This window comes from Streptopelia decaocto (genome assembly GCF_964273445.1).
Source record: "Streptopelia decaocto genome assembly, chromosome: 26".
NCBI classification, from domain to species: domain Eukaryota; kingdom Metazoa; phylum Chordata; class Aves; order Columbiformes; family Columbidae; genus Streptopelia; species Streptopelia decaocto.
Genome location: NC_138681.1, coordinates 2392899 through 2417087, shown reverse-complemented (window position 1 = coordinate 2417087; position 24189 = coordinate 2392899). Strand labels below are relative to the sequence as shown.

Below are 24189 nucleotides of genomic sequence, written 5' to 3'. Positions count from 1 at the left end.
ACCAGGCGTCCTGCAGAGAACTCCCCCAAAGGGACCCAGGAGTCCTGTAGAGACGCCCCCACCCCCAAAGGGACCCAGGCGTTCTGCACAGACCCCATCACCCCCAAAAGGGACCCAGGTGTCCTGCAGAAACTCGACCCTCTAAAAGGGACCCAGGCGTCCTGCACAGACCCCTTCACCCCCAAAGGGACCCAGGAGTCCTGTAGAGATGTCCCCACCCCCAAAGGGACCCAGGCGTTCTGCAGAGACTCGACCCTCTAAAAGGGACCCAGGCGTCCTGCACAGACCCCTTCACCCCCAAAGGGGACCCAGGCGTCCTGCAGAGACCCCCCCACCCCCAAAAGGGACCCAGGCGTCCTGCACAGACGCCCCCACCCCCAAAGGGACCCAGGCGTTCTGCACAGACCCCTTCACCCCCAAAAGGGACCCAGGTGTCCTGCAGAGACTCGACCCTCTAAAAGGGACCCAGGCGTCCTGCACAGACCCCTTCACCCCCAAAAGGGACCCGGGAGTCCTGTAGAGACCCCCACACCCCCAAAGGGGACCCAGGAGTCCTGTAGAGATGCCCCCACCCCCAAAGGGACCCAGGCGTTCTGCAGATACCCTCTCACCCCCCCGCAAAGGGACCCAGGTGTCTGCAGAGACTCGACCCTCTAAAAGGGACCCAGGCGTCCTGCACAGACCCCTCCACCCCCAAAAGGGACCAGGCGTCCTGTAGAGACCCCCACACCCCCAAAGGGGACCCAGGAGTCCTGTAGAGATGCCCCCACCCCCAAAAGGGACCCAGGCATCCTGTAGAGACCATCCCCCAAAAAGGACCCAGGCGTCCTGCAGAGACTCGACCCTCTAAAAGGGACCCAGGCGTCCTGCACAGACCCCTTCACCCCCAAAAGGGACCCAGGCGTCCTGCACAGACCCCCCCACCCCCAAAAGGGACCCAGGCGTCCTGCACAGACCCCTTCAGCCCCAAAGGGACCCAGGAGTCCTGCACAGTTCTGGGGGAAAGCGGCGGAGGGGGGGGGCCCAGCGGGGTGTGTTCGTACCGCGGCTGAGCCCCCACGGCTGCCCGGCCGGTACCGGGGCTGAACCTCCATCTCATCCCGCCCCCCCCGCGGCTCCCGCAGCAGAAAATGGAGGCCTGGCCGGGCGCCAGCGCCAACGCGGGACTACAGCTCCCGGCTGCCCGGGCGGCGGCCGCGGGGCCTCTGCAGGCCCGCCCGGGGAGCGGTGGGGCGGGGGGAACGGGACGGTTCGCTGGGAAAGGCCGCGGGGGGAGCGGCGGGGCCGGGACTACAACTCCCGGCGTGCCCCGCGGCTCCTGGCGTGCCCCGCCCGCGGCCGCTCCCGGCGTGCATCGCGCCAGGGAGCGGGGGTTGCGGACTACAGGTCCCAGCGTGCACCGCGCCGCCGCCCGGCGGGACTACGCGTCCCGGCGTGCACCGCGGCACGGCCACGCCCCCTTCCACGCCCCCCTGCGCCAGCGCGGGAGAGACGCGGAGGTGAGCGGGGGGACGGGCGGCGGGGCCGTGGGGACACGGGGTGCTGGGGGACACCTGCGTCCCCTTGCGGGGTGGGGGGCGTCTCTGCAGGACGCTTGGGTCCCCTTTGGGGGTGGGGGGGGTCTCTACAGGACGCCTGCGTCCCTTTTGGGGGTGAAGGGGTCTGTGCAGGACGCCTGGGTCCCCTTTGGGGGTGAAGGGGTCTGTGCGGGATGCCTGGGTCCCCTTTGGAGTGGGGGGGTCTCTGCAGGACACCCGGGTCCACTTTAGGGTGGGGGGGGTCTCTACAGGATGCCTGGGTCCCTTTTGGGGGTGGGGGGTGGGGTCTCTACAGGACGCCTGGGTCCCTTTTGGGTGGGGTCTCTGCAGAACGCCTGGGTCCCTTTGGGGGTGGGGGAGTTCTCTGCAGGACACCTGGGTCCATTTTAGGGGGTGGGGTCTGTGCAGAACGCCTGGGTCCCTTTGGGGGTGGGGGAGTTCTCTGCAGGACACCTGGGTCCATTTTAGGGGGTGGGGTCTGTGCAGAACGCCTGGGTCCCCTTTGGGGGTGGAGGGGTCTGTGCAGGATGCCTGGGTCCCCTTTGGAGTGTCCCCCCCACTTTGGAGTGGGGGGGTCTCTGCAGGACACCCGGGTCCACTTTAGGGTGGGGATCTCTACAGGACGCCTGGGTGCCTTTTGGGGTGGGGGTTCTCTGCAGGATGCCTGGGTCCCTTTTGGGGGGTGGCATCTCTACAGGACACCTGGGTTCCCTTTGGGGCTGGGGGGTCTCTACAGGACGCCTGGGTCCCCTTTGCGGGTGGGGGGGGTCTCTGCAGGACGCCTGGGTCCCCTTTGGGGGTGGAGGGGTCTGTGCAGGATGCCTGGGTCCCCTTTGGAGTGTCCCCCCCACTCCAAAGTGTCTCTGCAGGACACCCGGGTCCACTTTAGGGTGGGGGGGGGTCTCTACAGGATGCCTGGGTCCCTTTTGGGGGGTGGCGTCTCTACAGGATGCCTGGGTCCCTTTGGGGGTGGGGGCGTCTCTACAGGACTCCTGGGTCCCCTTTGGGGGTGGGGGGGCTCTCTGCAGGACGCCTGGGTCCCTTTTAAGGGGTGGGGTCTCTACAGGATGCCTGGGTCCCTTTTGGGAGGGGTCTGTGCAGGACACCTGGGTTCCCTTTGGGGACACCTGGGTTCTCCCCACGCTCCTTCCCGCCCCATCACCCCCGGGTTGGGGGTGTGAGGGGGTTCCCTGAGCCCCCCCCTGCCCCGCCCCAGCACCATGCGGCTCTCGGCCCTGCTGTGCGCGGGGCGGCTGCGCCTCCCCCCCGGCTACCGCCACGGCACCTGGCGCCCCGACACCGCGGCCGCCCGGCGCCGCAACCCCCCCGGCCTGCGCCGCAACAAGGTCTTCGTGGAGCCCATCGCCAGGGACGACTGGAAGGTGTTTCGGGGGGACATGGTGAGTGTCCCCCCCCTCCAGGATGGCGGCCAGGCCTGGGGGGGGACACCCTGACCCCCTTCTCTCCACCACAGGTCCAGGTGCTGGTTGGGAAGGACGCGGGGAAGCAGGCGACGGTCACCCAGGTCGTGCGCGCCCGCAACTGGGTGGTGGTGGAAGGGCTGAACACGGTGAGGCTGGAGCCCGGGGGGGTGTCACCATGCTGGGGGGGGACACCCAAGCTGTGGGTGACCCCCCCATCTATCACAGCACTACCGCTATGTCAACCGAACGGCCAAATACACCGGGACATACATCGCCAGCGAGGCGCCGCTGCTGCTCAACCAGATCTCACTGGTGGACCCCGAGGACCGGTAACGGTAACAAGGGGACCCCCGAGTGGGTCCTGACCCCCCCGAGTGGGTCCCGACCCCCCCAGTGGGTCCTGACCCCCGTCTCGCTGCCGGCAGGAAGCCCACGGAGGTGGAGTGGCGCTACACGGAGGAGGGCGAGCGCGTCCGCGTGTCCCTGCGCAGCGGCCGCATCATCCCGCTGCCGCTGCGCGAGCGCCGCGACGGCATCGTCCCCGAGCAGTGGATCGGTGAGCGGGGACGGGGGGGGGACAGCGGGTGGCCTCTGCGGGGGGGGGACGGGACCTCATTGCGGTCCCCTGGGCTGCGTGCAGACGGCCCCAAGGACACAACGGTGAAGGACGCGCTGGAGAAGACGTATTCGCCGTCGCTGAAAACCTTCGAGGAGGAGATCATGGACGCTATGGGCATCGTGGAGACGCGCCGGCACAAGAAATCCTACTGGTATTAACCTGGGGGGGGCACTGGGGAGAAATGGAACCGCCCCCCCCCGCTCTGTAATAAAGACGCCCGTTTATTTTCCCTGTTTGTGGTGCTTTCGGGGTGGCGCCCAACTCAGGCTGAGCCGCGGGCTCTACAAATCCCAGCTTTATTGTGGTTCGCCCCCAGCGCCGGGAGCGGGGGGGCCCTGCCGCTCCCCGGGGGGCTCTGTCCCCGGCGTCTCGTTGTCCTCGCCGCCGTCATCGTCCCCATCGTCGTCCTCATCCAGCCCCTCCAGCACCGCGCCCAGCGGCGTCCGCGCCGCCACCAGCACCAGGTTCCGCGGCGAGAACCGGGGGTCGAACAGGGGGACGAGGGCGCAATGGAGACCTGCGGGGACGCGGCGGGGGGGTCATCCCGGCACCACCACCCCCCCCCACATTACCCCCCCCGGCTCCGCACCTTGCTCCCGCAGGTAGAGCAGCCGGTCCAGGAGGATCAGCGTCTCCACCAGCGGCGCCAGCAGCAGCGCCAGGCTCAGGAACGCCACCACCTTGTGCTGCTGCTCCAGCATGGCCCCCACGGCCGCCGAGTCCAGCGGCACCGCGCCGGGGTCCAGCCCCACGCGCCGCAGCCCCAGCCGCGCGTACCTGCGGGGGAAACGCCGCTCAGAGGGCTGAGAAAGCGGGGAACGGGGTCCCCAAACCCCAAACTCACTGCGGGAAGCTGAGGGCGTGCGCCTTCCGCACCGTCTGCACCCGCGGGCGCCGCCGCGCCGGGTCGGCGGCGCGGATCAGGCTCTCCAGGGCGGCGCGGTAGCAGTGGACGCGTAGGGACGCGCCGCCCGTCGCCAGGCGCCCCGCGAAGTCCTCCAGCGCGTGGCAGGCGGACTCGAGCGCCCGGTACGACAGAGCGTGGCCCGGTAGCGCCGTCACCGCCGCGCTCAGCGGGTACCCGGCGCACAGCTTCATGTAGCAACAGCCCACCGAGGCCACGGCGGGCACGGCCGGGCTGCGGGCGAAGTGGCGCAGCAGCGCGGCGCTGAGGTCGCCGCAGGCGTGCAGCCCCGTCACCAGCGCCCCGTCACACAGCGGGTTCGGGGCGGCGGGACCCGGACCCGGCGGGTCGGGGGGAAGCAGGAATTCCCCCCATGGAGCCGCGGGGTCCAAGCGACCGGGGACGTGGCGCGGACCCCGGGGGGTGAGGGGAGGTGGGGGGTGGTTCCGGCAGCGCCGGGGGGGCTCCCCGTTTGGCGGCACCCCCCGTTTGGCCAGCTCGTGCAGCAGCTCGCGGTCGAAGCGCTCGGCCATGGCCACCAAGCGGGCGTCACCCTCCACCGCCGTGACCGACAAGCCGAGGCCGAAGGCCAAGAAACGCGAGAGGTGGCCCTGGGGGGGGGACACGTGCTCAGCGTGGTGGGGGGGGACACAGCAGAACCCCCCCAAATCGCCCCGGTCCTACCTGCCCCGCTCCGACGTCCACAACGCGGTCGCAGCCGGTGGCCTGGGACAGGCGCTGCAGCAGCTGCGGGGACACGGACAGGGGGGATTTTTGGGGGGGTCACAGCCAATTTGGGGGCTCACAGGGAGATTGGGGGGTTGCAGGGAGTTTGGGGAGTCGCAAGGATTTTGGGGGGATCACACGGTGTTTGGGGGGGGTCACAAGGAGTTTTGGGAGCTCATGAGGAGTTTGGGGGTCAGAGGGATGTTGGGGGGTCACAGGGAGATTGGGGGGTCACAAGGATTTTGGGGGGATCATACGGTGGTTGGGGGGGTCACAAGGAGTTTTGGGAGCTCATGAGGAGTTTGGGGGTCAGAGGGATGTTGGGGGGTCACAGGGAGATTGGGGGGGTTGAAGGGAGTTTGGGGGGATCACACGGAGTTTGGGGGTTTGCAGGGAGATTTTGGGGGTCACAAGGAGTTTGTGGGGGTCACAGAGATTTTTGGGGGGTCACACAGAGTTTGTGGGGGGCACAGGGAATGTGGGGCTTGCAGGGAGTTTGGGGGGTCACAGGAAGTTTGGGGGGGTTAATGGGAGTTTGGGGGGTCAGAGGGAGTTTGGGGGGGTCACAGGGAATGTGGGGGTTGCAGGGATTTTGTGGGGGTCACAGGGAGATTGGGGGGTCACAGGGAGTTTGGGGGGGTCATACGGTGTTTGGGGGGGTCACAAGGAGTTTTGGGAGCTCATGGGGATTTTGGGGGTTTGCAGGGGTTTGGGGGTCAGAGGGATGTTGGGGGGTCACAGGGAGATTGGGGGGGTTGAAGGGAGTTTGGGGTTTGGGGCTCAGGGGGATGTTGGGGGGTCACAGGGAGATTGGGGGGGTTGAAGGGAGTTTTGGGGGATCACACGGTGTTTGGGGGGGTCACAGGGAGTTTGAGGGTTTGCAGGGGTTTGGGGGAGTTAATGGGAGTTTGGGGGGGTCATGGAGTTTGGGGGGGTCACAAAGAGTTTGGGGGTCGCAAGGATTTTGTGGGGATCACGTGGTGTTTGGGGGGGGGTCACAGGGAGTTTGGGCGTTTGCAGGGAGATTTTGGGGGTCACAGGGATTTTTGGGGGGTCACATAGAGTTTGTGGGGGCACAGGGAGCTTTGGGTGTTTGCAGGGGTTTGGGGGAGTCAATGGGAGTTTGGAGGGGTCATGGAGTTTGGGGGCTCACAGGGAGTTTGGGGGGGTCACAAAGAGTTTGGGAGTCACAGGAGTTTGGGGGGGTTAATGGGAGTTTGGGGGGTCAGAGGGAGTTTGGGGGGGTCACAGGGAATGTGGGGGTTGCAGGGAGTTTGGGGGGTCACAGGAAGTTTGGGGGGGTTGCAGGGAGTTTGGGGGGGTCACAGGAATTTGGGGGGGTTAATGGGAGTTTGGGGGGGGGTCACAGGAAGTTTGGGGGGGTTAATGGGAGTTTGGGGGGTTGGAGGGATTTTGTGGGGGTCACAGGGAATGTGGGGGTTTGCGGGGAGTTTGGGGGGGTCACAGGAAGTTTGGGGGGTCACAGGGAGTTTGGGGGGGTCACAGGGAATGTGGGGGTTGCAGGGAGTTTGGGGGGGTTGCAGGGAGTTTGGGGGGTCACAGGAAGTTTGGGGGGGTTAATGGGAGTTTGGGGGGTCGGAGGGAGTTTGGGGGGGTCACAGGGAATGTGGGGGTTGCAGGGAGTTTGGGGGGGTTAATGGGAGTTTGGGGGGTCGGAGGGATTTTGTGGGGGTCACAGGAAGTTGGGGGGGGTCACAGGAAGTTTGGGGGGGTTGGAGGGAGTTTGGGGGTTCAGAGGGATTTTGTGGGGGTCACAGGGAATGTGGGGGGTCACAGGGAGTTTGGGGGGTCACAGGGAGTTTGGGGGGGGCACAGGGAGCTTTGGGTGTTTGCAGGGGTTTGGGGGGGTTAATGGGAGTTTGGGGGGTCAGAGGAATGTGGCGGTTGCAGGGAGTTGGGGGGTCACAGGAAGTTTGGGGGGGTCACAGGGAGTTTGGGGGGTCCCAGGGAGTCTGGGGGGGTCGCAGGGAGTTTGGGGGGGTTGCAGGGAGTTTGGGGGGTCCCAGGGAGTTTGGGGGTTGCAGGGATTTTGTGGGGGTCACAAGGAGTTTGGGGGGTCACAGGGAGTCTGGGGGGATCCCAGGGAGTTTGGGGGGTCACAGGGAGTCTGGGGGGGTCCCAGGGAGTTTGGGGGTTGCAGGGATTTTGTGGGGGTCCCAGGGAGTTTGGGGGGTCCCAGGGAGTCTGGGGGGGTCCCAGGGAGTTTGAGGGGTCCCAGGGAGCCTGGGGGTCCCCGGGGGTGCGGGGGGGGCACCGACCTTGCCGAGGCGCCGGATCTCGTGCTGTTTCTTGGGCTTGACGTGGCGGCGCAGCAGGGGGTGCAGGCGGGGGCTCTGGGGGGGGGGGCGCGGGGCGGCCCCCGCGCGGCCCCGCGGGAAGGCCAGGGCGCGCGCGGCGGCGGCGAAGGCCAGGAGGGACAGCGGCCACGCGGCCCCCGCCGGCCCCCCGCCCCCCTGCAGCAGCCGCGCCAGCGCCGGGGGGGGCGCCCCGGCCAGAGCCGCCTGCCAGCGCGGGGGCAGCTGCGCCCACAGCCCCTCGGCGAAGAAATCCTGGGGGGACAGGGGTCAGGGGGATGGGGGGACACGGGGGATGGGGGGGATTGGGGGGACATGGGGGACATGGGGGACACGGGGGATGGGGGGGATTGGGGGGACATGGGGGACGCGGGGGACATGGGGGATGGGGGGACATGGGGGACATGGGGGACGCAGGGGATTGGGGGGACTGGGGGACATGGGGACATGGGGGATGTGGGGGATGGGGGGACGGGGGGACATGGGGGACGCAGGGGACGAGGGGGATGGGGGGACATGGGGGATGGGGGGACGCAAGGGATGGGGGGGACGCGGGGGATTGGGGGGACTGGGGGACGCGGGGGACGTGGGGACATGGGGGGGACGGGGCAACGTGGGGCACGGGGGGATGCAGAGGACAGGAGGACGGGGGGATGTGGGGGACGGGGGGGACTGGGGGGACATGGGGGATGGGGGGACGTGGGGGACGTGGGGACATGGGGGACGCGGGGACAGGGGGGACGCGGGGACAGGGGGGATGGGGGGACGTGGGGGACAGGGGGACATGGGGGATTGGGGGGACAGGGGGACATAGGGGATGGGGGGACATGGGGGACGTGGGGACAGGGGGATGTGGGGGACGGGGGGGATGGGGGGACACGGGGGACAGGGAGACATGGGGGACGGGGGGATTGGGGGGACAGGGGGACATGGGGGACGCAGGGGACGGGGGTATGGGGGGACATGGGGGGACTGGGGGACATGGGGGGACTGGGGGACATGGGGACATGGGGGATGCGGGGGATTGGGGGGATGTGGGGGACATGGGGGAATGGGGTGACGTGGGGGACGGGGGGATGCAGGGGACAGGAGGACGGGGGGATGTGGGGGACGGGGGGGATTGGGGGGACAGGGGAGATGTGGGGGACGTAGGGGACGGGGGGATGCGGGGACTGGGGAGACGTGGGGACATGGGGGACATGGGGGACATGGGGGATTGGGGGGACGGGGGGACATGGGGGACAGGGGGGATGGGGGGATGTGGGCGACGGAGGGACATGGGGGACACAGGGGATGGGGGGAATGGAGGGGATGGGGGGACATGGGGGACGCACGGGATGGGGGGGACGCGGGGGACCGGGGGGATGTGGAGGACGTGGGGGATGGGGGGACATGGGGGACAGGGGTACGGGGGGACATGGGGGATGCGGGGGATGGGGGGGATGGGGGGACATGGGGGCCGCGGGGACACTCACGACGACGGAGGCGTCGAGCAGCGGGCGGTACAGGGACAGCAGGCGGACGATGTCGGCCGCTCGCTGCTGCTCCGGCGTCAGGGCGGGGCGGGGCGGGGCCGCCATGGGGGGGCGGGGTCACCCGGGGCGTGTCCCCTGGGGATGTGATGTCACCACGGGGTGTGACGTCACCCCAGGGTGCCCCGCCCCCTCCGGCTGTGACCTCACAGCGCTGTGACATCACCGGGCCATCATGCCTTTCAGTGGCTACAATGCTACCAGGTGACGGTGTTGCCGTGGTGTGACGTCACTCGGTGTCATGACGTCACCCAGGAATGCAATCCCCGCCCCCTGCCGGCCATGACGTCACCAGGCCACGGCGCCACCCAGCGCCGCAATTGGCCCCACCCACAGCCATGGCGTCATCAGGCCACGACGTCACCACGCGGCTCGAGCAACCTCTCCCCCGGCCCCTCCCGAGCTGTGACGTCAGCGCAGACGTCAGCACCGCCCGGGCCATCGAGTCGCCCCCGCCGCGGGCCAGAGCGGCCCCGCGCGCCACTCACCGCGCGGCCCCTCCGCCTTCCCGCCGGCGCGGCTGTTTGACGTCACCACCGGCCGGTGCCGCGCCCCGCCGCGCCGGCCACGTGCCGCTCCGCCGCGGGGGCAACTTCCGCTTCCGGGCTGGGCGGCGGCGGCGGGTCCCGGGGGGTCGGTGTCGGGTCCCCCCCCGGCGGGGCCGCCATGACCGATTTGATCCTCAACGTGGATTTCGCCGCCTCCGAGCGGCCCCGGAAGAAGGAGCCCGGGAACCAGAAGCACCGGAGCTTCGTGCGGCGGCGGCGGGTGCTGGAGCAGCGGGGGGCGCTGCGGCACAAGCAGCTCCCGGCACAAGCGCCGCCCGGGGGGGGCGCCCGGCGGCGGCGGCGCGGGGGGAGCGCGGGGAAGCCGAACCCCCCCCGGGCCAAAACCCCCGAACCGGCGGCACCGAAAGCGAAACCGGCGGGCAAGCGGGGACCCCCCCGGGGACACCCCGCGCCCCCCAAGCTGGTGGCCATCGACTGTGAGATGGTGGGGACCGGGCCCGGCGGGCGCACCAGCGCGCTCGCCCGCTGCAGCATCGTGGGCTACGGGGGGGACGTGCTGTACGACCGGTACGTGCGCCCCGCCGCGCCCATCGTGGATTACCGGACCCGCTGGAGCGGCATCCGCCGGCAGCACATGCGGAACGCCGTCCCGTTCGGATGCGCGCAGAGGGAGGTGCGTGGGGGGGCACGGGGGAACGGCTGGGGGCGGGGGATTGGGAGGGGGACATGGAGAGAGGGTCACGGGGAGAGGGACACAGGGAGGGGGACACGGAGACATGGAGAGGGGACACAGGAGGGGGCCACAGAGAGAGGGACACGGGGAGGGGGACATGGAGAGGGGGACATAGAGAGGGGGACACGGGGAGGGGGACATGGAGAGGGGGACACGGAGACATGGAGAGGGGACACAGGGAGGTGGGCACGGAGACATGGGGAGAGGGACACGGGGAGGGGGACACGGGGAGGGGGACACGGGGAGGGGGACACAGGGAGGGGGACACGGAGACACGGAGAGGGGGACACGGAGAGAGGGACACGGGGAGGGGGACACAGGGAGAGGGACATGGAGAGAGGGACATGGGGAGGGGGACATGGGGAGAGGGACACAGGGAGGGGGACATGGAGAGAGGGACATGGGGAGGGGGACACGGAGACATGGGGAGGGGGACACAGGGAGAGGGACATGGGGAGGGGGACACGGAGACATGGAGAGGGGACACAGGAGGGGGACACGGAGACACGGAGAGGGGGACACGGAGAGGGGGACACGGAGAGGGGGACACGGAGAGGGGGACATGGAGAGGGGGACACGGAGACATGGAGAGGGGGACACAGGGAGAGGGACATGGAGAGGGGGACACGGGGAGAGGGACGTGGAGAAGGAGACACGAGGAGGGAGGGACACGGAGAGGGGACACAGGAGGGGGGCACAGAGAGAGGGACACAGGGAGGGGGACACAGAGACATGGGGAGGGGGACATGGAGAGGGGGACACAGGGAGAGGGACATGGAGACATGGAGAGAGGGACACAGGAGGGGGCCACGGAGAGAGGGACACAGGGAGGGGGACACAGAGACATGGGGAGGGGGACACAGAGAGAGGGACATGGAGAGGGGGACACAGGGAGAGGGATATGGGGAGGGAGACATGGGGAGGGGGACATGGAGAGAGGGACATGGAGAGGGGAACGCAGGGAGGGGGACATGGAGAGGGGGACACGGAGACATGGAGAGGGGACACAGGAGAGGGGCACGGAGAGAGGGACACAGGGAGGGGGACATGGAGAGGATGACATAGAGAGGGGGACACGGAGAGGGGGACATAGAGAGGGGGACATGGGGCCGGTGTGTCTGCTCGGGAGGATTTTGGGGCCGTTTGTGGGGTTTGTCAAGCTGTGGGGTCGGGGGCTGCCATGGGGACAAGGGGCTTCTGCCTGTGGGGACAGGAGCCACCTGTGTCCCCGTGTGGCCTCTGCAGCAGAGGGAGCGTCTCCCCATGGTGCCTGTGGGGACAAAGGGCCTTGTATGGGGACAGGAGCCCTTTGTGGGGACAAGGGAGGCTGCGTGTTGGGGACAAGGGGCTGCTCGAAGGGTCCAGGGGGCTGCCTATGGGGACAGCAACTGTATGTGGGGGACAAGGGGCTGGTGACAGGGACGGGGGGACCTGCCTGTGGGGACAGGAGCCACCTGTGTGGCCTCTGCAGCAGAGGGAGCGTCTCCCCATGGTGCCTGTGGGGACAGGGAGTTGCTTGCAGGGACAGTGGCTGCCTATGGGGACTCCGTGTCATCTGTGGGGACTGGGGGCTGTCTGTGGGGACAAGGGGCTTCTGCCTGTGGGGACAGGAGCCACCTGTGTCCCCGTGTGGCCTCTGCAGTAGAAGGAGCGTCTCCCCATTCTGCCTATGGGGACAGGGGGCCCTCTCTGGGGACAGGGGCTGCCTATGGGGACAGGAGCCACATGCAGGGAGCAGGGGGACAGCAGCTGTCTGGGGGGGGACAAGGGGACAGGAGCCACCTGTGTCCCCGTGTGACGACCCGGCGCTGCTCTTCACCTCCTCTCCCCCCTCGCTCCGCAGATCCTGCGCATCCTCGCGGGGAAGGTCGTGGTCGGCCACGCCATCTACAACGACTTCAAGGCGCTCAAGTATTTCCACCCCAAAGAGCTCACGCGGGACACGTCGAAAATCCCCCTGCTCAACCGCCGCGGCGGCTTCCCCGAGAACGTGGCCATCTCGCTCAAGCGCCTGGTCAAGGAGCTGCTGCACAAGGACATCCAGGTACCGCGGCCACGGCCCCAACCTCGGTGGGGGCTCCCTGTGTTGCCCCAGAGCTGGGGAGCGCTGTGGGGACCCCCCTGTGCCACGCTGAGGTGACAGGAGGGGTGAGGTCAGCCCTGGGGAGGTCACAGAGTGTGAGGGGTTGAAGGGCCCTGGAAAGCCCATCCAGTGCAATCCCCCCGGAGCAGGAACACCCAGCTGAGGTTCCACAGGAAGGTGTCCAGGGGTTGGAATGTCTGCAGAGAAGGAGACTCCACACCCTCCCTGGGCAGCCTGGGCCAGGCTCTGCCACCCTCACCCCAACAAGCTGCTTCTCATCTTCCAGCGGAACCTCCTGTGTTGCAGTTTGCACCCATTGCCCCTTGTCCTGTCCCTGGTTGTCACCAGCAGAGCCTGGCTCCATCCTCCTGACACTGCCCCTTTCCACCTTGATCCCCAGCAATGAGTCCCCCCTCAGGCTCCTCTTGTCCAGCTCCAGAGCCCCAGCTCCCTCAGCCTTTCCTCACACGGGAGATGCTCCACTCCCTCCAGCATCTTGGTGGCTGCGCTGGACTCTCTCCAGCAGTTCCCTGTCCTGCTGGAACTGAGGGGCCACAACTGGACACAAGATTCCAGGTGTGGTCTCCCCAGGGCAGAGCAGAGGGGCAGGAGAACCTCTCTGGCCCCAGCTGGTCTCCCATCCAAGGACTGACCAGGCCCGACCCTGCTTAGCTTCCCAGATCAGGTGTTCTCAGGGTGCTCTGGCTGTGGATCTGGACGGTCTCCCATCCAAGTACTGACCGGGCCCGACCCTGCTTAGCTTCCCAGATCAGACGAGATGGGGCGTTCTCAGGGTGCTATGGCTGCATATATTTTATATATATGTGTATATATATATGTATATATGTTTCTCAAGTGTATCCTTATAGTGTCTGAACTAAACCCTTTATTCAAGGGCAGAGCAGAGGGGCAGGAGAACCTCTCTGACCTACTGACCACCCCCTTCTAACCCACCTCAGTCTCCTCCAGCTCCAGAGCCCCGGCTCCCTCAGCCTTGTGTTCCAGTTTGCACCCATTCCCCCGTGTCCCATCATTGATTCCTGCACCATCCTGTGCCCTGAGTGCCCCGAGTTCAGCCACTGTCACAAATCCTGGAGCAAGGCAGCCCCCCCCGTGCCTCAGTTTCCCCTTCCCAGCCGCCAGCCCCCTGGGCTCAGCCCCATAGTGTCGTGGGGCTTTGTGTCACCCCATCTCTGTCCCCCCAGGTCGGGAAGAGCGGCCACTCCTCGGTGGAGGACGCCCGGGCCACCATGGAGCTCTACAAGGTGGTGGAGGCTGAGTGGGAGCAACACCTGCTGCTGAACCCCGAGCAGGAGTGACCCCGCACCCCAAAACGGGGCTGGAGGAGGAGTGAGCGCCCCGGGGCCGCTCTGTCCATCCGCGGACAGACAGCCGGACGGTGCGATCGCGGAGCCAGGCGGCACCGAGCCTCGTCACGGTGTCCCCGAAGTGCCTTGTTCTGCCGCTGCCGTTTCGCCCCGTCCTCCCTTGGGGACATGGGGGGGAGAGTTGGGGCCACCCTGTGCCTTCCTGGGGGGTCTCTCAGGTGCTGTGCCCCCCCAGAACAGCTGGAGATGCCACGGGGCCGCGGCTCTAGGTATAAATCCGCTCATTGCGGGGGGAAATCCGTGCCTGGGGCAGGTTCCTTCCCATCTTGCAAAACTACCTCGAGTGGGGCAAGAACCATGGGGGGGGCAGCGCCCGGTGATGCTGCCAGGAAGTCCCCACCCCCCCGTGATGGTGATTCGGCTCCATCTTCCTCATTGTGTAAGTGCGGGGGCCGGGACGAGCCCGGGCACAGCGCGGGGGGGACACCGGTGTCACCCCGAGTCCGCCTGTGCCTGGGGACACCGCGCCCTTCATGAGTGTCTGTGTGTGTGTCCCCCCCCCGGCCTGAGGGTCGTTCGGTGAACTCCTGAACGTGCCCCCCGAGTTCTCAGCCCACCGCGGGGTGGGGGGGGGGGCGCTGCTTTGAAGTGAAATGGTTATGTACCGAATTTTAATTAAAAAGAAATGATTAATGAGCCCTTTCAGTGGGGCTGGGGCCGCTCTGCCTCCGGGTGACCCTTCATCCTCCCCATGCCAGCTAACGGGGGGGCCTCACCCCCTTCAAGTTGCACCGTGGCGGGGGGGGGACAAGGAGCTGCTGGTCCCCCCATGTCACATTGTACAAGGGGAGTTTTGGGGGACACCCCCCTCACCCTCAGCCCCCACGGCGAGGGGGCTGTTCCCCTTTGGGGTTAAACCACAAAAATCTGGGTCCCTTCTTTGGGGTTAAACCACAAAACGGTGCCGGGGGGGGATGCCTGGGCTGGTTTTGGGGGACCCCCCAGGTCCTGTGTGTGTGCCCCCCGGGTTGGGGGGGCGCTGGAAAAGCTGTTCCAGCCCCCAAATCCGCAGGAAGGTGCGAGCGCAGGGGAGAAGCCGGAGCCTTTGTGTCTGGGCCGGGTTTGGAAGCGATTAACGGGGCGGGGGGGGGGTGGGGGGGGGCGGGTAATAAATGTCCGGTCGTTAAAGTGTTTTTATGTCTCTGGAAATGAGGAGCAGGCGCCGGCCCCGGCTCGGCGGCCATGGGGGGGGGCAGGGGGGGCTTCGCTTCCGCTCTGGGACCCCCCCCTCCCGCCACGGGTTGGGGTGCGGTGGGTGGTCCTGGGGGGGGGGGACACACACACGTGCCCCCCCCCCGCTCTCGGGGTCACGATCGCGTTTCATTTCCGTGGCCCGAGGGGCGCTGCCCCCCCCCCCCCCAAGCTGGGATGGATTTGTAGGGCTGGGGGGTGGAGGGGACACCCCCCCAGTGCTGCCCCCCCCGCCCCGTGCTGGGCCCCCCCAGCCGCTCTGTCAATGCACTGACAGGTTTGGGGGGGTGCAGAAATGAGCCCCTGGTGGCCTCCGGCTTCTTTGCAACCCCGGGGGGTGCCACGTCCCCCCCCCACGGGGGGGGCTCTGGGCCATTTGGAGGGATCCGGGGGGGGTGGGGGGCGGGTCTCTACGCTCCAAATTTCTGCAGTTTATGAGGATTTTCGCAACTCGTCCTGCGGGGGGGGGGGAGGTCAGAAACAGCTCCGGGGGGGCCTGGGGTTCCCGGGGGGGGGGCGATGGAGGCAGGTCCAGTGGCTCTGCCCCCCCCCTCCAGCCTCCTCCCCCCGTTTCTCCTGCAAATTGAGGTGGTGTGGGGGTGTTTTTCCCTCCCTTTCCCCAAACATGCGGCATCGCCCCCCCCCCCCCCCCCTGTCACCATCATGGGGGGGTCACACGGCTCCTGCCCCCCCCGGGATGAAGGGGTGGGGGGGACCCTTCCCCTGCACCCCCTCCCCGAGCCCCCCCCGGTTCTGCCGGGCTTGGTAGAGACCATCGTCCCCGTATCCCGGTCCTGTCCCCAGCCCTGTCCCCCCTGCTCTGTCCCCCCAGACCCCCCGTCCTTGTCCCCTCAGTCCTGTCCCCATCCTTGTACCCCCGTCCTTGTCCCCTCAGCCCTGTCCCCATCCTTGTACCCCCGTCCTTGTCCCCTCAGCCCTGTCCCCATCCTTGTCCCCCACCCCTGTCCCCCACATCCCTGTCCCCCACATCCCTGTCCCCCCATCCCTGTCCCCCACATCCCTGTCCCCCCACCCCTGTCCCCATCCTTGCCCCCCACCCCTGTCCCCGCACCTCTGTCCCCCCACCCCTGTCCCCATCCCTGTCCCCCCCATCCTGTCCCCCCATCCCTGTTCCCCCACCCCTGTCCCCATCCCTCTCCCCCCATCCCTGTTCCCCCATCCCTGTCCCCCCACCCCGTCCCCATCCTTGCCCCCCACCCCTGTCCCCGCACCTCTGTCCCCATCCTGTCCCCCCATCCCTGTCCCCCCACCCCTGTCCCCATTCCTCTCCCCCATCCCTGTCCCCCCACCCCTGTCCCCATCCCTGTCCCCCCATCCCTCTCCCCATCCCTGTCCCCCATCCCTCTCCCCATCCCTCTCCCCATCCCTGTCCCCATCCCTGTCCCCCATCCCTGTCCCCCCCTCCCTGTCCCCATCCCTGTCCCCATCCCTGTCCCCATCCCTGTCCCCATCCCTGTCCCCATCCCTGTCCCCCATCCCTGTCCCCATTCCGCTCCCCCGTCCCGTCCCGTCCCGTCCCGTCCCGTCCCGTCCCGTCCCGCGGGGTGTCGCAGCCCTTTGTTATCATTCCTGTTTTTCGGGGGATTAGGGACTCGCTACAAGCCGGGACTTGGCTCCGCCGCATCGCAGCCGGAGCTTTGGGGGCGAGGAGGGATATGGCGGCGGGGGGGGGACACACACACATGGCAGCTGGGGGGGGGTCCTCACCCCAATCCCCCGCAGGAATCTCCCTCCTGCCACGTCCGAGCTGCCGAGGAACCAGAACCGGCCGTTTCTCGCTCCCCCGCCGGCTTTGGGCACAACCTGCCCCGCCGGGACCTGTTGGCGAGGGGGGGGGGAGAACCCCAGAAAATCATTCACCCCCCCTTTTCCCGGCCCGATTCCTCGGGGGGTTAATCCTGTTTATGCCCCAGGCCCGCAGCCCCCCCCGGAACCCCGGGGGTGCCGCAGTCCCTGCCCCGGGGGTGCGGGGAGACTGGGGGGTGCGGGAGCTCAGGGGGGTGCGGGGAACTTGGGGGGGGGGGAGTGCAGGCAGCTTGGGGGGGACGTGAGTAGCAACGGGGGTGGGGGGGTGCAGCGAGTTCGGAGGGGGGGCAGTGAGCGGTTCAGGGGGGGCAAGGAGATGGGGGGATACAAGAAGCTCGGGGGGGGGGGTGCAGGCAGTTTGGGGGGTGCGGGCAGGCTGCGAAAGTGCAGGCGGCCTGGGGGGGGCTGTGTGCAGTTCGGGGGTGCAGGCAGCTTAGCGGGGCGCACACAGCGGAGGTGTCTCCAGCCCGCCCCCCCCGTCCCGGGGCATCCCGGCGGGTGTCACACCGCGGGGTGCTGGGGGGGGGGGGCCGGGATGGGGGCCGCCCCCCCCCCATCCGGTGCGCGGCCCCGCAGGTGAGCGCGGAGCCCCCGCGGCGGGGCCGGGCGGGGGGCGGAGGGGGAGGGACCAGCCCGGCAATAAAAACGGGCGGGCCGGGCCGGGGCGGGATCGCGGCGGGGCCGGTGCCGGTGCGGAGGGAGCGGCGGGTCGGTCGGTCGGTCGGTCGGTCGGTCGGTCGGTCGGTCGGTGCCGCTCGGTCCCTTCCGGTTCCCCCTCGGTCCCGGCAGCCGCGATGCCGAACTTCACCGGGAACTGGAAGATGAAGAGCTCGGAAAACTTCGAGGAGCTGCTGAAGGCGTTGGGTGAGTGCGAGTCCCGCTCCTCACCCACGGTCCCCCAATCCCCCTTGGGGGGGGGGTCCCTGCCCCCCAAACCCTCTATCGCCTCGTGGGGGGGGGGGGTCTCCAGCTTGGCCCCCCACCCCGCTCCCGCTTTTCGTGGCCGGATCACAAAGCCCTCAGTGTTTCTTCCCCAAGGGGGAAACTGAGGCACGGGGGGTCCAACGCTGCCTTAGCCCCCCTGGTCCCTGCGGGCCCGCTCCTGTCTGCCTCAGTTTCCCTGCCGTGGGGGCCTCCCCGAGTGCAGACACCTCCAAACTCTCCCTCCAGGACCCTGTCACGGTCCCTTTTGCACCCCAGAGCACCCTGAAGGCACCGGGGGGAGCTCACCTGCTCCACCGGGCCATGGACCCCTGGGTACGGCCGGTGTCCCCAAAAGCAGCCCTGATGGGACCCATAGGTGCCCCGTACCCACCGGGATCATTTCGGGTCCCATCCACTGTGCTCAGTCGGGGCGGGGGGGGGCTCATGGGTCCAGGACCTATCGCTGGGGGGGGGAATTGGGGGGCACAGGCTGTGGGGGTCCCCACGGCTTGGGCAGGGCCAGCGCCAGCCCCACTGCCCCCCCCGGCTCCCCTCCGCCTGACCCTCCTCGCCGGCTGCGGAGCTGCCGGAGCGGAATATTTTCCAGGTTAGGGGATACGTAACAAATATTTCAGGATAATTATCACTTTCTTGGGTTTCACTCCCCCCCTCCGCCCCCTTCCCCCCCCCCGGCCCCTCTCCCCCCCCCCCTCCAGCCCCACCAGTGAAACTCGCTCCGAGAAACCTCAGCAGGAAAATCAATCTGCCAGCGCAGCGAGCGCTCGGCCGTTCCCACGGAGCGGGCGGGGGCTCCTGCCCTTCGCGCCCCCCCCCACCCCCCCCAGCCTTTCAGCAGCTTTAGGGGAAGCTGATACCTCCAGACCCTCCTGTGCGGGGGGGCTGGGGGGAGACGGATCAGCTTGAGACCCCAAGTCTGGTTGCGTGCTCCCCACCCACCCCTCCCCTTGGCTTTGCTGCCTTTGGGGGGAGTTTCTTGTGTCCCCCCCATGAGCATCGTGTGGGGGTGCATTTTGGGCACCCCCAGGTGTGAGTCTGGGGGGGGGGGGCTGTGGGGACCCCACCACCCAGCCAGCAGCAGCATCCTTGGGGGCCAAGCCATGGGGACGCGTCTGTCCCCACTGCAGGAGGGTTCAGCTCCTGGCGCTCCCCCCGTCCCGAGGATGCTCTTGGAGCACCCGCATCCCACCCGTGTCCCACTGGGGCTGTGTCCCCCTGTGCTGGGGGGGCCCCTTTCTGCAGGGACCCTCTCCAGGGGCACGGGGGGGCGGGTCAGGGCATGGCCCCTCTCCCGGGAGCGCTGCCTTTCAGCTGCCGGAGGGTGACACGGGAACAATGTCCCCAAAGAGCAGCTCCCCGAGGAGCTGGGCTGGCCCGGGTGACAGGCGGGGGCTCGGGGACGTGATGGATGAGCCGCCTCCGGGAGCGGGGACAAAGCCCCAGCTGCCGGGGGGGACCCTGGTGGGGGGGGGGGTCACACAGGTCACCGGGCGTCAAGCTGCGCCCCGGGCGAACCCGGAGCCGGCGCCTTGTCCCCGCGATCACCCCACGGTCACCCCATGGTCACCCCGCGCTGGGCGAGCCTGCGCACCCTCCCCGTCACCCCCGGGCGCATCCGGAGCGGCCCCGGCATCACCCCCCCCCGCCTCCCCAGCAGGTAACGAGAGCCAGATGTGGCCCAGATGTGACACACACACGGCGGGGGGGGGTTATGCATCCCCCGCGGGTTGTTCCGAGTCGCTTGCGTTGTGGGGTCCCCCTGGGGCGTGTCAAGAGTGACTTGGGGGGGCTGCGGCCATGTCCCCCAGGGTCACCCTGGCACACTCCAGCCGTGTACCCCACGGGGGGGGGGGTGACGGCACCGCGGGGGGGTGACGGCACCGAGTGTTCGCCGCAGCCTCGCCCCGCCCGCCCCGCCAGCTGCAACCAATTCAGCCGACAAGGCGGCAGCGCCGGGGGCTCGGGATGGGGCGGGGGGGGGGGCCGGCTTTGAAAGGGGCTCCCGGGGGAGCGGGGGCCACGTCCTGCCCCAAGAGCCACTTAACCTCCCCGCTCCCCCCGCGGGGAAGGGGCAGCTTTGTTTCCCCGCACACCGGGGATGCCGCCGCTGGGCTGGGGGGGGGGTTAATGCCACCGTCCCCTTCCCCAGGCGTCAACGTGATGCTGAGGAAGATCGCGGTGGCGGCCGCCTCGAAGCCGGCGGTGGAGATCAAACAGGACGGGGAGAGGTTCTACATCAAAACCTCCACCACGGTGCGAACCACCGAGATCAGCTTCGGCATCGGCGAGGAGTTCGAGGAGCAGACGGTGGACGGGCGGCCCTGCAAGGTGGGGGGGGCGAGAGAGCGCGTTCACGAGTGGGTGTGCACGGGGACGGGTGTGCACGGGGACGGGTGTGCACGGGGACGGGTGTGCGCACACGCGGCTTCTGCACCGGGGCAGCAGCACTCGTGTGCACGCACAGCGTGTGGAGGTGCTTGCACACGTTTGTGCCTGCACACGCGTTTTGCGTGCGTGCACAAGTGTGCGTGCACACCCGTGTTGGCGCCCGTGCTCACGTGTTGCGTGTATGCATCTGCATTATGTGTCTGCATATGCATCACGCATTTTGCATGCATGCATCTGCACAAGTGTGCACACGCACCCGTCAGACCCTGCACGCTCATTTGGCCTCCATGCACACCCGTGTTGGTGCCTGTGCTCACATCATGCATGCATCTGCACAAGTGTGCATGCACACCCATGTTTGTGCTTGCACATGCATTTTGCATGCATGCATCCGCACAAGTGTGCATGCACACCCATCAGACCCACACACGCATTTTGCCTCCATGCACACCCGTATTTGTGCCTGCACACGCATTTTGCATGCACACCCGTGTTTGTGCCTGTGCTCATGTCTTGCATGTATGCATCAGCATGAGTGTGCATGCACACCCATGTTTGTGCCTGCACACGCATTTTGCATGCATGCACACCCGTGTTTGTGCTTCTGCATACATTTTGCATGCATGCATCCGCACAAGTGTGCATACACACCTGTCAGACCCTGCACACGCATTTTGCCTCCATGCACACCCGTGTTTGTGCTTGCACACGCATTTTGCACGCATACATCTGCACAAGTGTGCATAAACGCCTGTCAGACCCTGCACATGCATTTTGCATGCATGCACACATTTGTGCTTGCACACGCATTTTGCATGCATGCACACCTGTTTGCGCCTATACACACATTTTGCATGCACGCGTGCATCTGCACAAGTGTGCATGCACACCTGTCAGACCCTGCACACGCATTTTGCATGCATGCACACCCGTGTTTGTGCCTATACACACATTTTGCATGCATGCATCTGCACAAGTGTGCACACGCACCCGTCAGACCCTGCACACTCATTTTGCCTCCATGCACACCCGTGTTTGTGCCTCTGCATACATTTTGCATGCGTGCATCTGCACAAGTGTGCATGCACACCCGTCAGACCCTGCACACACATTTTGCATGCATGCACACCCATGTTTGTGCTTGCACATGCATTTTGCATGCGTGCATCTGCACAGGCGTGCATGCACACCTGTGTTTGTGCCTGCACACCCCTTTTGGTGCCTGCACACGCACTTTGCACGCATACATCTGCACAAGCGCGCATGCACACCTGTCAGACCCTGCACGCGCTTTTGCACGCATGCACACATTTGTGCTTGCACGCGCATTTTGCACGCATGCACACGTTTGTGCTTGCACGCGCATTTTGCACGCATGCACACGTTTGTGCTTGCACGCGCATTTTGCACGCCTGCACACCCGTGTTTGTGCTTGCACACGCATTTTGCACGCGTGCACACCCGTGTTTGTGCCTGCACACACATATTGAATGCATGTATGTGCACCCATGTGGTGCCCGCACGTTTTGCACGCACGCACCCCCGTGTCACTGCCTGCACACACACGGTTTGCACACACACGGTTTGCACACACACGGTTTGCACACACACGGTTTGCACACACGCAGCCGCACGCACTTTCCCCCGTGTGCCCAGGGCTGCTCCTGCGCCCCCCGCGCCCCCCCCAGGTCACAGACGAGCCCGCACAACTGTCAGTGCTGGGGAACAAATGGCTCCATCCATCTCTCATGGCGGTGATGGATGGTGATGGATGCTCCTGCCTGCCGGGGGCTCTCGGGGTCTTTCCCCCCCCTCCCCAGCATCACCCTCACTCCCCCCCCCGTCCCCCCCCCAGAGTTTGGCCAAGTGGGAGAGCGAGAACAAGATGGTGTGTGAGCAGCGGCTGCTGAAGGGCGAAGGGCCCAAGACGGGCTGGTCGCGGGAGTTGACCAACGATGGGGAGCTCATCCTGGTGAGCACCTGGGGGGGGGGGCTGCCCCAGTGCATGCTGGGAAGCTCCCCAGGGTTTTGGAGGTGGGGGGTGACCGTGACCATGACCATGACCCCGCTCCTCCTTGCAGACCATGACGGCCGACGACGTCGTTTGCACCAGGGTGTACGTCCGGGAGTGACCCCCCCATCCCGCTGCCACCCCCTCCCCAGCCACCCCCCCCCGGCCCTATGTCCCCCCCCGCACCCCTTTACCCACCCTGCATCCTCTCCATCGTCCCCATGTCCCCCCATTGCTGTGGGGAGAGGGTGCGCCCTCCTGGAAGATGCTCAATGCATCGGCCTTATTGGGGGGGGGGAGGGTGGTTCACGCAGCTATTTTGCCCCCCACCCCTTGGCACAGGGCGTCTCTGGGGGGGGGAACATCTTCTCTGGCCCCGTTTCGCTGCAGACAAAGCGCCCGGTTTTGGGAGAGGCGCCGTGGCCGCGGCGGGGGGTAACGCGGCCCCTCCCTGGGCCTGCGCGTTGGTTTTAACTGGTTTTGCTTCAATTTAAGGTTGGTTTTTTGTTGCGTTTTGTTTTTCATACACCCCCCGGCCCTTCCCGCCCCCCCTCAGGCCACACTCGCTCTCCCCCTCCCCAGTATTTATTTGTGAATATTGTGTCGGAAAGAACCACCAAACCACCCCCAATGTGCGGCTCAGTTGTGCAGCTTCGGGTCCGAACCCCCCCCCCCCCCCACCAAGGATCATCCCTGTCACCTCCCTCCTTTCAATAAATGTCCTGTGACCCCCCCGCCGCGGGTGTCCCGTCCCCACCCACCCTCGCAGCCGTTTGTGCCCCCCCCCCCCGCCGGTGTCCCGTCCCGTCCCTGCTCACAGCCGTTTGTGCCCCCCCCCCGCCGCGGGTGTCCCGTCCCGTCCCCGCTCGCAGCCGTTTGTGACCCCCCCCCGCCGGTGTCCCGTCCCCACCCACCCTCGCAGCCGTTTGTGACCCCCCCGCCACGGGTGTCCCGTCCCGTCCCCGCTCGCAGCCGTTTGTGACCCCCCCGCCGCGGGTGTCCCGTCCCGTCCCCGCTCGAAGCCATTTGTGCCCCCCCCGCCGGTGTCCCGTCCCGTTCCCGCTCGCAGCCGTTGCGCAAGGGGCCGGGGGGGAAGGCGGCGGCGGGGTTGGCACAGCCCGGCGTGGGAAGCGAGGGGCAGCCGTGGGGCAGCCGTGGGGCGGGGAGGGTGCCGTGGGGCAGCCGTGGGGCAGCCGTGGGGCGGGGAGGGTGCCGTGGGGCAGCCGTGGGGCAGCCGTGGGGCGGGGAGGGTGCCGTGGGGCAGGGACGCAGCTCGGCAAGGGGGGACAGACCCTCCCCCGTGGGTGCTTCCTGCTGGGATGTGATCCCGGTGCTGCTTGTTGGGGCTGCCTGCTAATTTCCATGATGAAGGTGGTGTTAATTAACCCCGGGGAGGAGGTGTGGGCTACTGGCCTGGCTCTGGGGGGCAGGGGAAGGTCAGGGGGTGCAGGGGAGTTTGGGGGGCAGGGGGGAGCAGGGAAGGGTCAGGGGGTGCAGGGGGGAGAATAGGGGAGTGCAGGGGAGCGTGGGGGGAGCAGGGAAGGGTCAGGGTGCAGGGGAGTTGGGGGTGCAGGGGAAGGTCAGGGGGTGCAGGGGGAGGGTCGGGATGCTGGGAAGGGTCAGGGTGCAGGGGAGCGTCAGGGTGCAGTGGAGTTTGGGGTGCAGGGGAGGGTCCTGGGGTGCAGGGGAGAGTCTGGGGCTACAAGGGATAGTCGGGGTGCAGTGGAGTTTGGGGTGCAGGGGATGGTCGGGATGCAGGGGAGGGTGGGGGTGCAGTGGAGGGTCCGGGGGTGCAGGGGAGGGTGGGGTGCAGGGCATGGTCGGGGATGCATGGGAGGGTCCAGGGGTGCAGGGGAGGGTCTGGGGTGCAGGGGAGTTTGGGGTGCAGGGGAGGGTCCGGGGGTGCAGTGGAGGTTGGGGTGCAGTGGGGGTTGGGGTGCAGTGGGGGTTGGGGTGCAGGGGCGGTTGGGGTGCAGGGAGCCCCGCTCTGTGCAGCCCCCGGTGCGGGGGGCCGCGGGCACTCGCGCTGCCTTTGTCCCGCGTGTGACGCTGCGCGGCG

General features: G+C 67.6%; 4 protein-coding genes across 5 annotated transcripts in view; 3 read left to right on the top strand and 1 right to left on the bottom strand.

The window, feature by feature from the left end:
* The first annotated feature begins 1386 nt into the window (after positions 1-1386).
* MRPL24 (mitochondrial ribosomal protein L24) lies at positions 1387-3810 on the top strand. The gene is made up of 6 exons (XM_082073386.1): positions 1387-1499; positions 2755-2938; positions 3013-3108; positions 3188-3291; positions 3388-3518; positions 3603-3810. Exons 2-6 carry the CDS (start codon positions 2759-2761, stop codon positions 3737-3739), a joined length of 648 nt encoding a protein of 215 aa, XP_081929512.1. The 5' UTR covers positions 1387-1499; positions 2755-2758; the 3' UTR covers positions 3740-3810.
* Positions 3811-3829: 19 nt separating this feature from the next.
* On the bottom strand, positions 3830-9672 carry METTL25B (methyltransferase like 25B). Its single transcript, XM_082073384.1, has 7 exons — positions 9547-9672; positions 9002-9136; positions 7491-7781; positions 5170-5232; positions 4426-5096; positions 4171-4358; positions 3830-4098 (listed from the first exon to the last, which is right to left on the bottom strand). Exons 2-7 carry the CDS (start codon positions 9104-9106, stop codon positions 3878-3880), a joined length of 1539 nt encoding a protein of 512 aa, XP_081929510.1. The 5' UTR covers positions 9107-9136; positions 9547-9672; the 3' UTR covers positions 3830-3877.
* A 52-nt stretch (positions 9673-9724) lies between these two features.
* ISG20L2 (interferon stimulated exonuclease gene 20 like 2) lies at positions 9725-14802 on the top strand (the record flags this gene model as incomplete). Its single annotated transcript, XM_082073385.1, has 3 exons — positions 9725-10240; positions 12144-12344; positions 13589-14802. The coding sequence occupies 3 exons, from the start codon at positions 9725-9727 to the stop codon at positions 13700-13702; spliced, it is 831 nt and encodes a 276-aa protein (XP_081929511.1). The 3' UTR covers positions 13703-14802.
* A 2681-nt stretch (positions 14803-17483) lies between these two features.
* Positions 17484-24189, top strand: part of CRABP2 (cellular retinoic acid binding protein 2) — a 355112-nt gene continuing 348406 nt past the window's right edge. The window contains exons 1-4 of one of the 2 annotated variants that reach the window (XM_082073424.1): positions 17484-17653; positions 19881-20059; positions 21975-22091; positions 22201-22291. In XM_082073424.1, coding sequence (XP_081929550.1) covers positions 17584-17653; positions 19881-20059; positions 21975-22091; positions 22201-22251 — 417 coding nt within the window. In that variant the 5' untranslated portion in view covers positions 17484-17583 and the 3' untranslated portion in view covers positions 22252-22291. Of the gene's footprint in view, positions 17654-19880; positions 20060-21974; positions 22092-22200; positions 22641-24189 lie in introns of those variants that run through there. The other variant, XM_082073423.1, reaches the window with a different exon arrangement.

What these genes read in the sequence shown, in the direction of transcription:
- MRPL24 (XM_082073386.1), top strand. Translation starts at nt 2,759, where the DNA reads ATGCGGCTCTCGGCCCTGCTGTGCGCGGGGCGGCTGCGCCTCCCCCCC. An exon ending in AGGTGTTTCGGGGGGACATG is followed by an intron (nt 2,939 to 3,012) that starts GTGAGTGTCCCC and finishes TCTCCACCACAG; the next exon opens with GTCCAGGTGCTGGTTGGGAA. An exon ending in CGTCCCCGAGCAGTGGATCG is followed by an intron (nt 3,519 to 3,602) that starts GTGAGCGGGGAC and finishes GGCTGCGTGCAG; the next exon opens with ACGGCCCCAAGGACACAACG.
- METTL25B (XM_082073384.1), bottom strand. Translation starts at nt 9,106, where the DNA reads ATGGCGGCCCCGCCCCGCCCCGCCCTGACGCCGGAGCAGCAGCGAGCG. An exon ending in TGCTCGACGCCTCCGTCGTC is followed by an intron (nt 7,782 to 9,001) that starts GTGAGTGTCCCC and finishes CTGTCCCCCCAG; the next exon opens with GATTTCTTCGCCGAGGGGCT. An exon ending in TGGACGTCGGAGCGGGGCAG is followed by an intron (nt 5,097 to 5,169) that starts GTAGGACCGGGG and finishes TCCCCCCCCCAG; the next exon opens with GGCCACCTCTCGCGTTTCTT.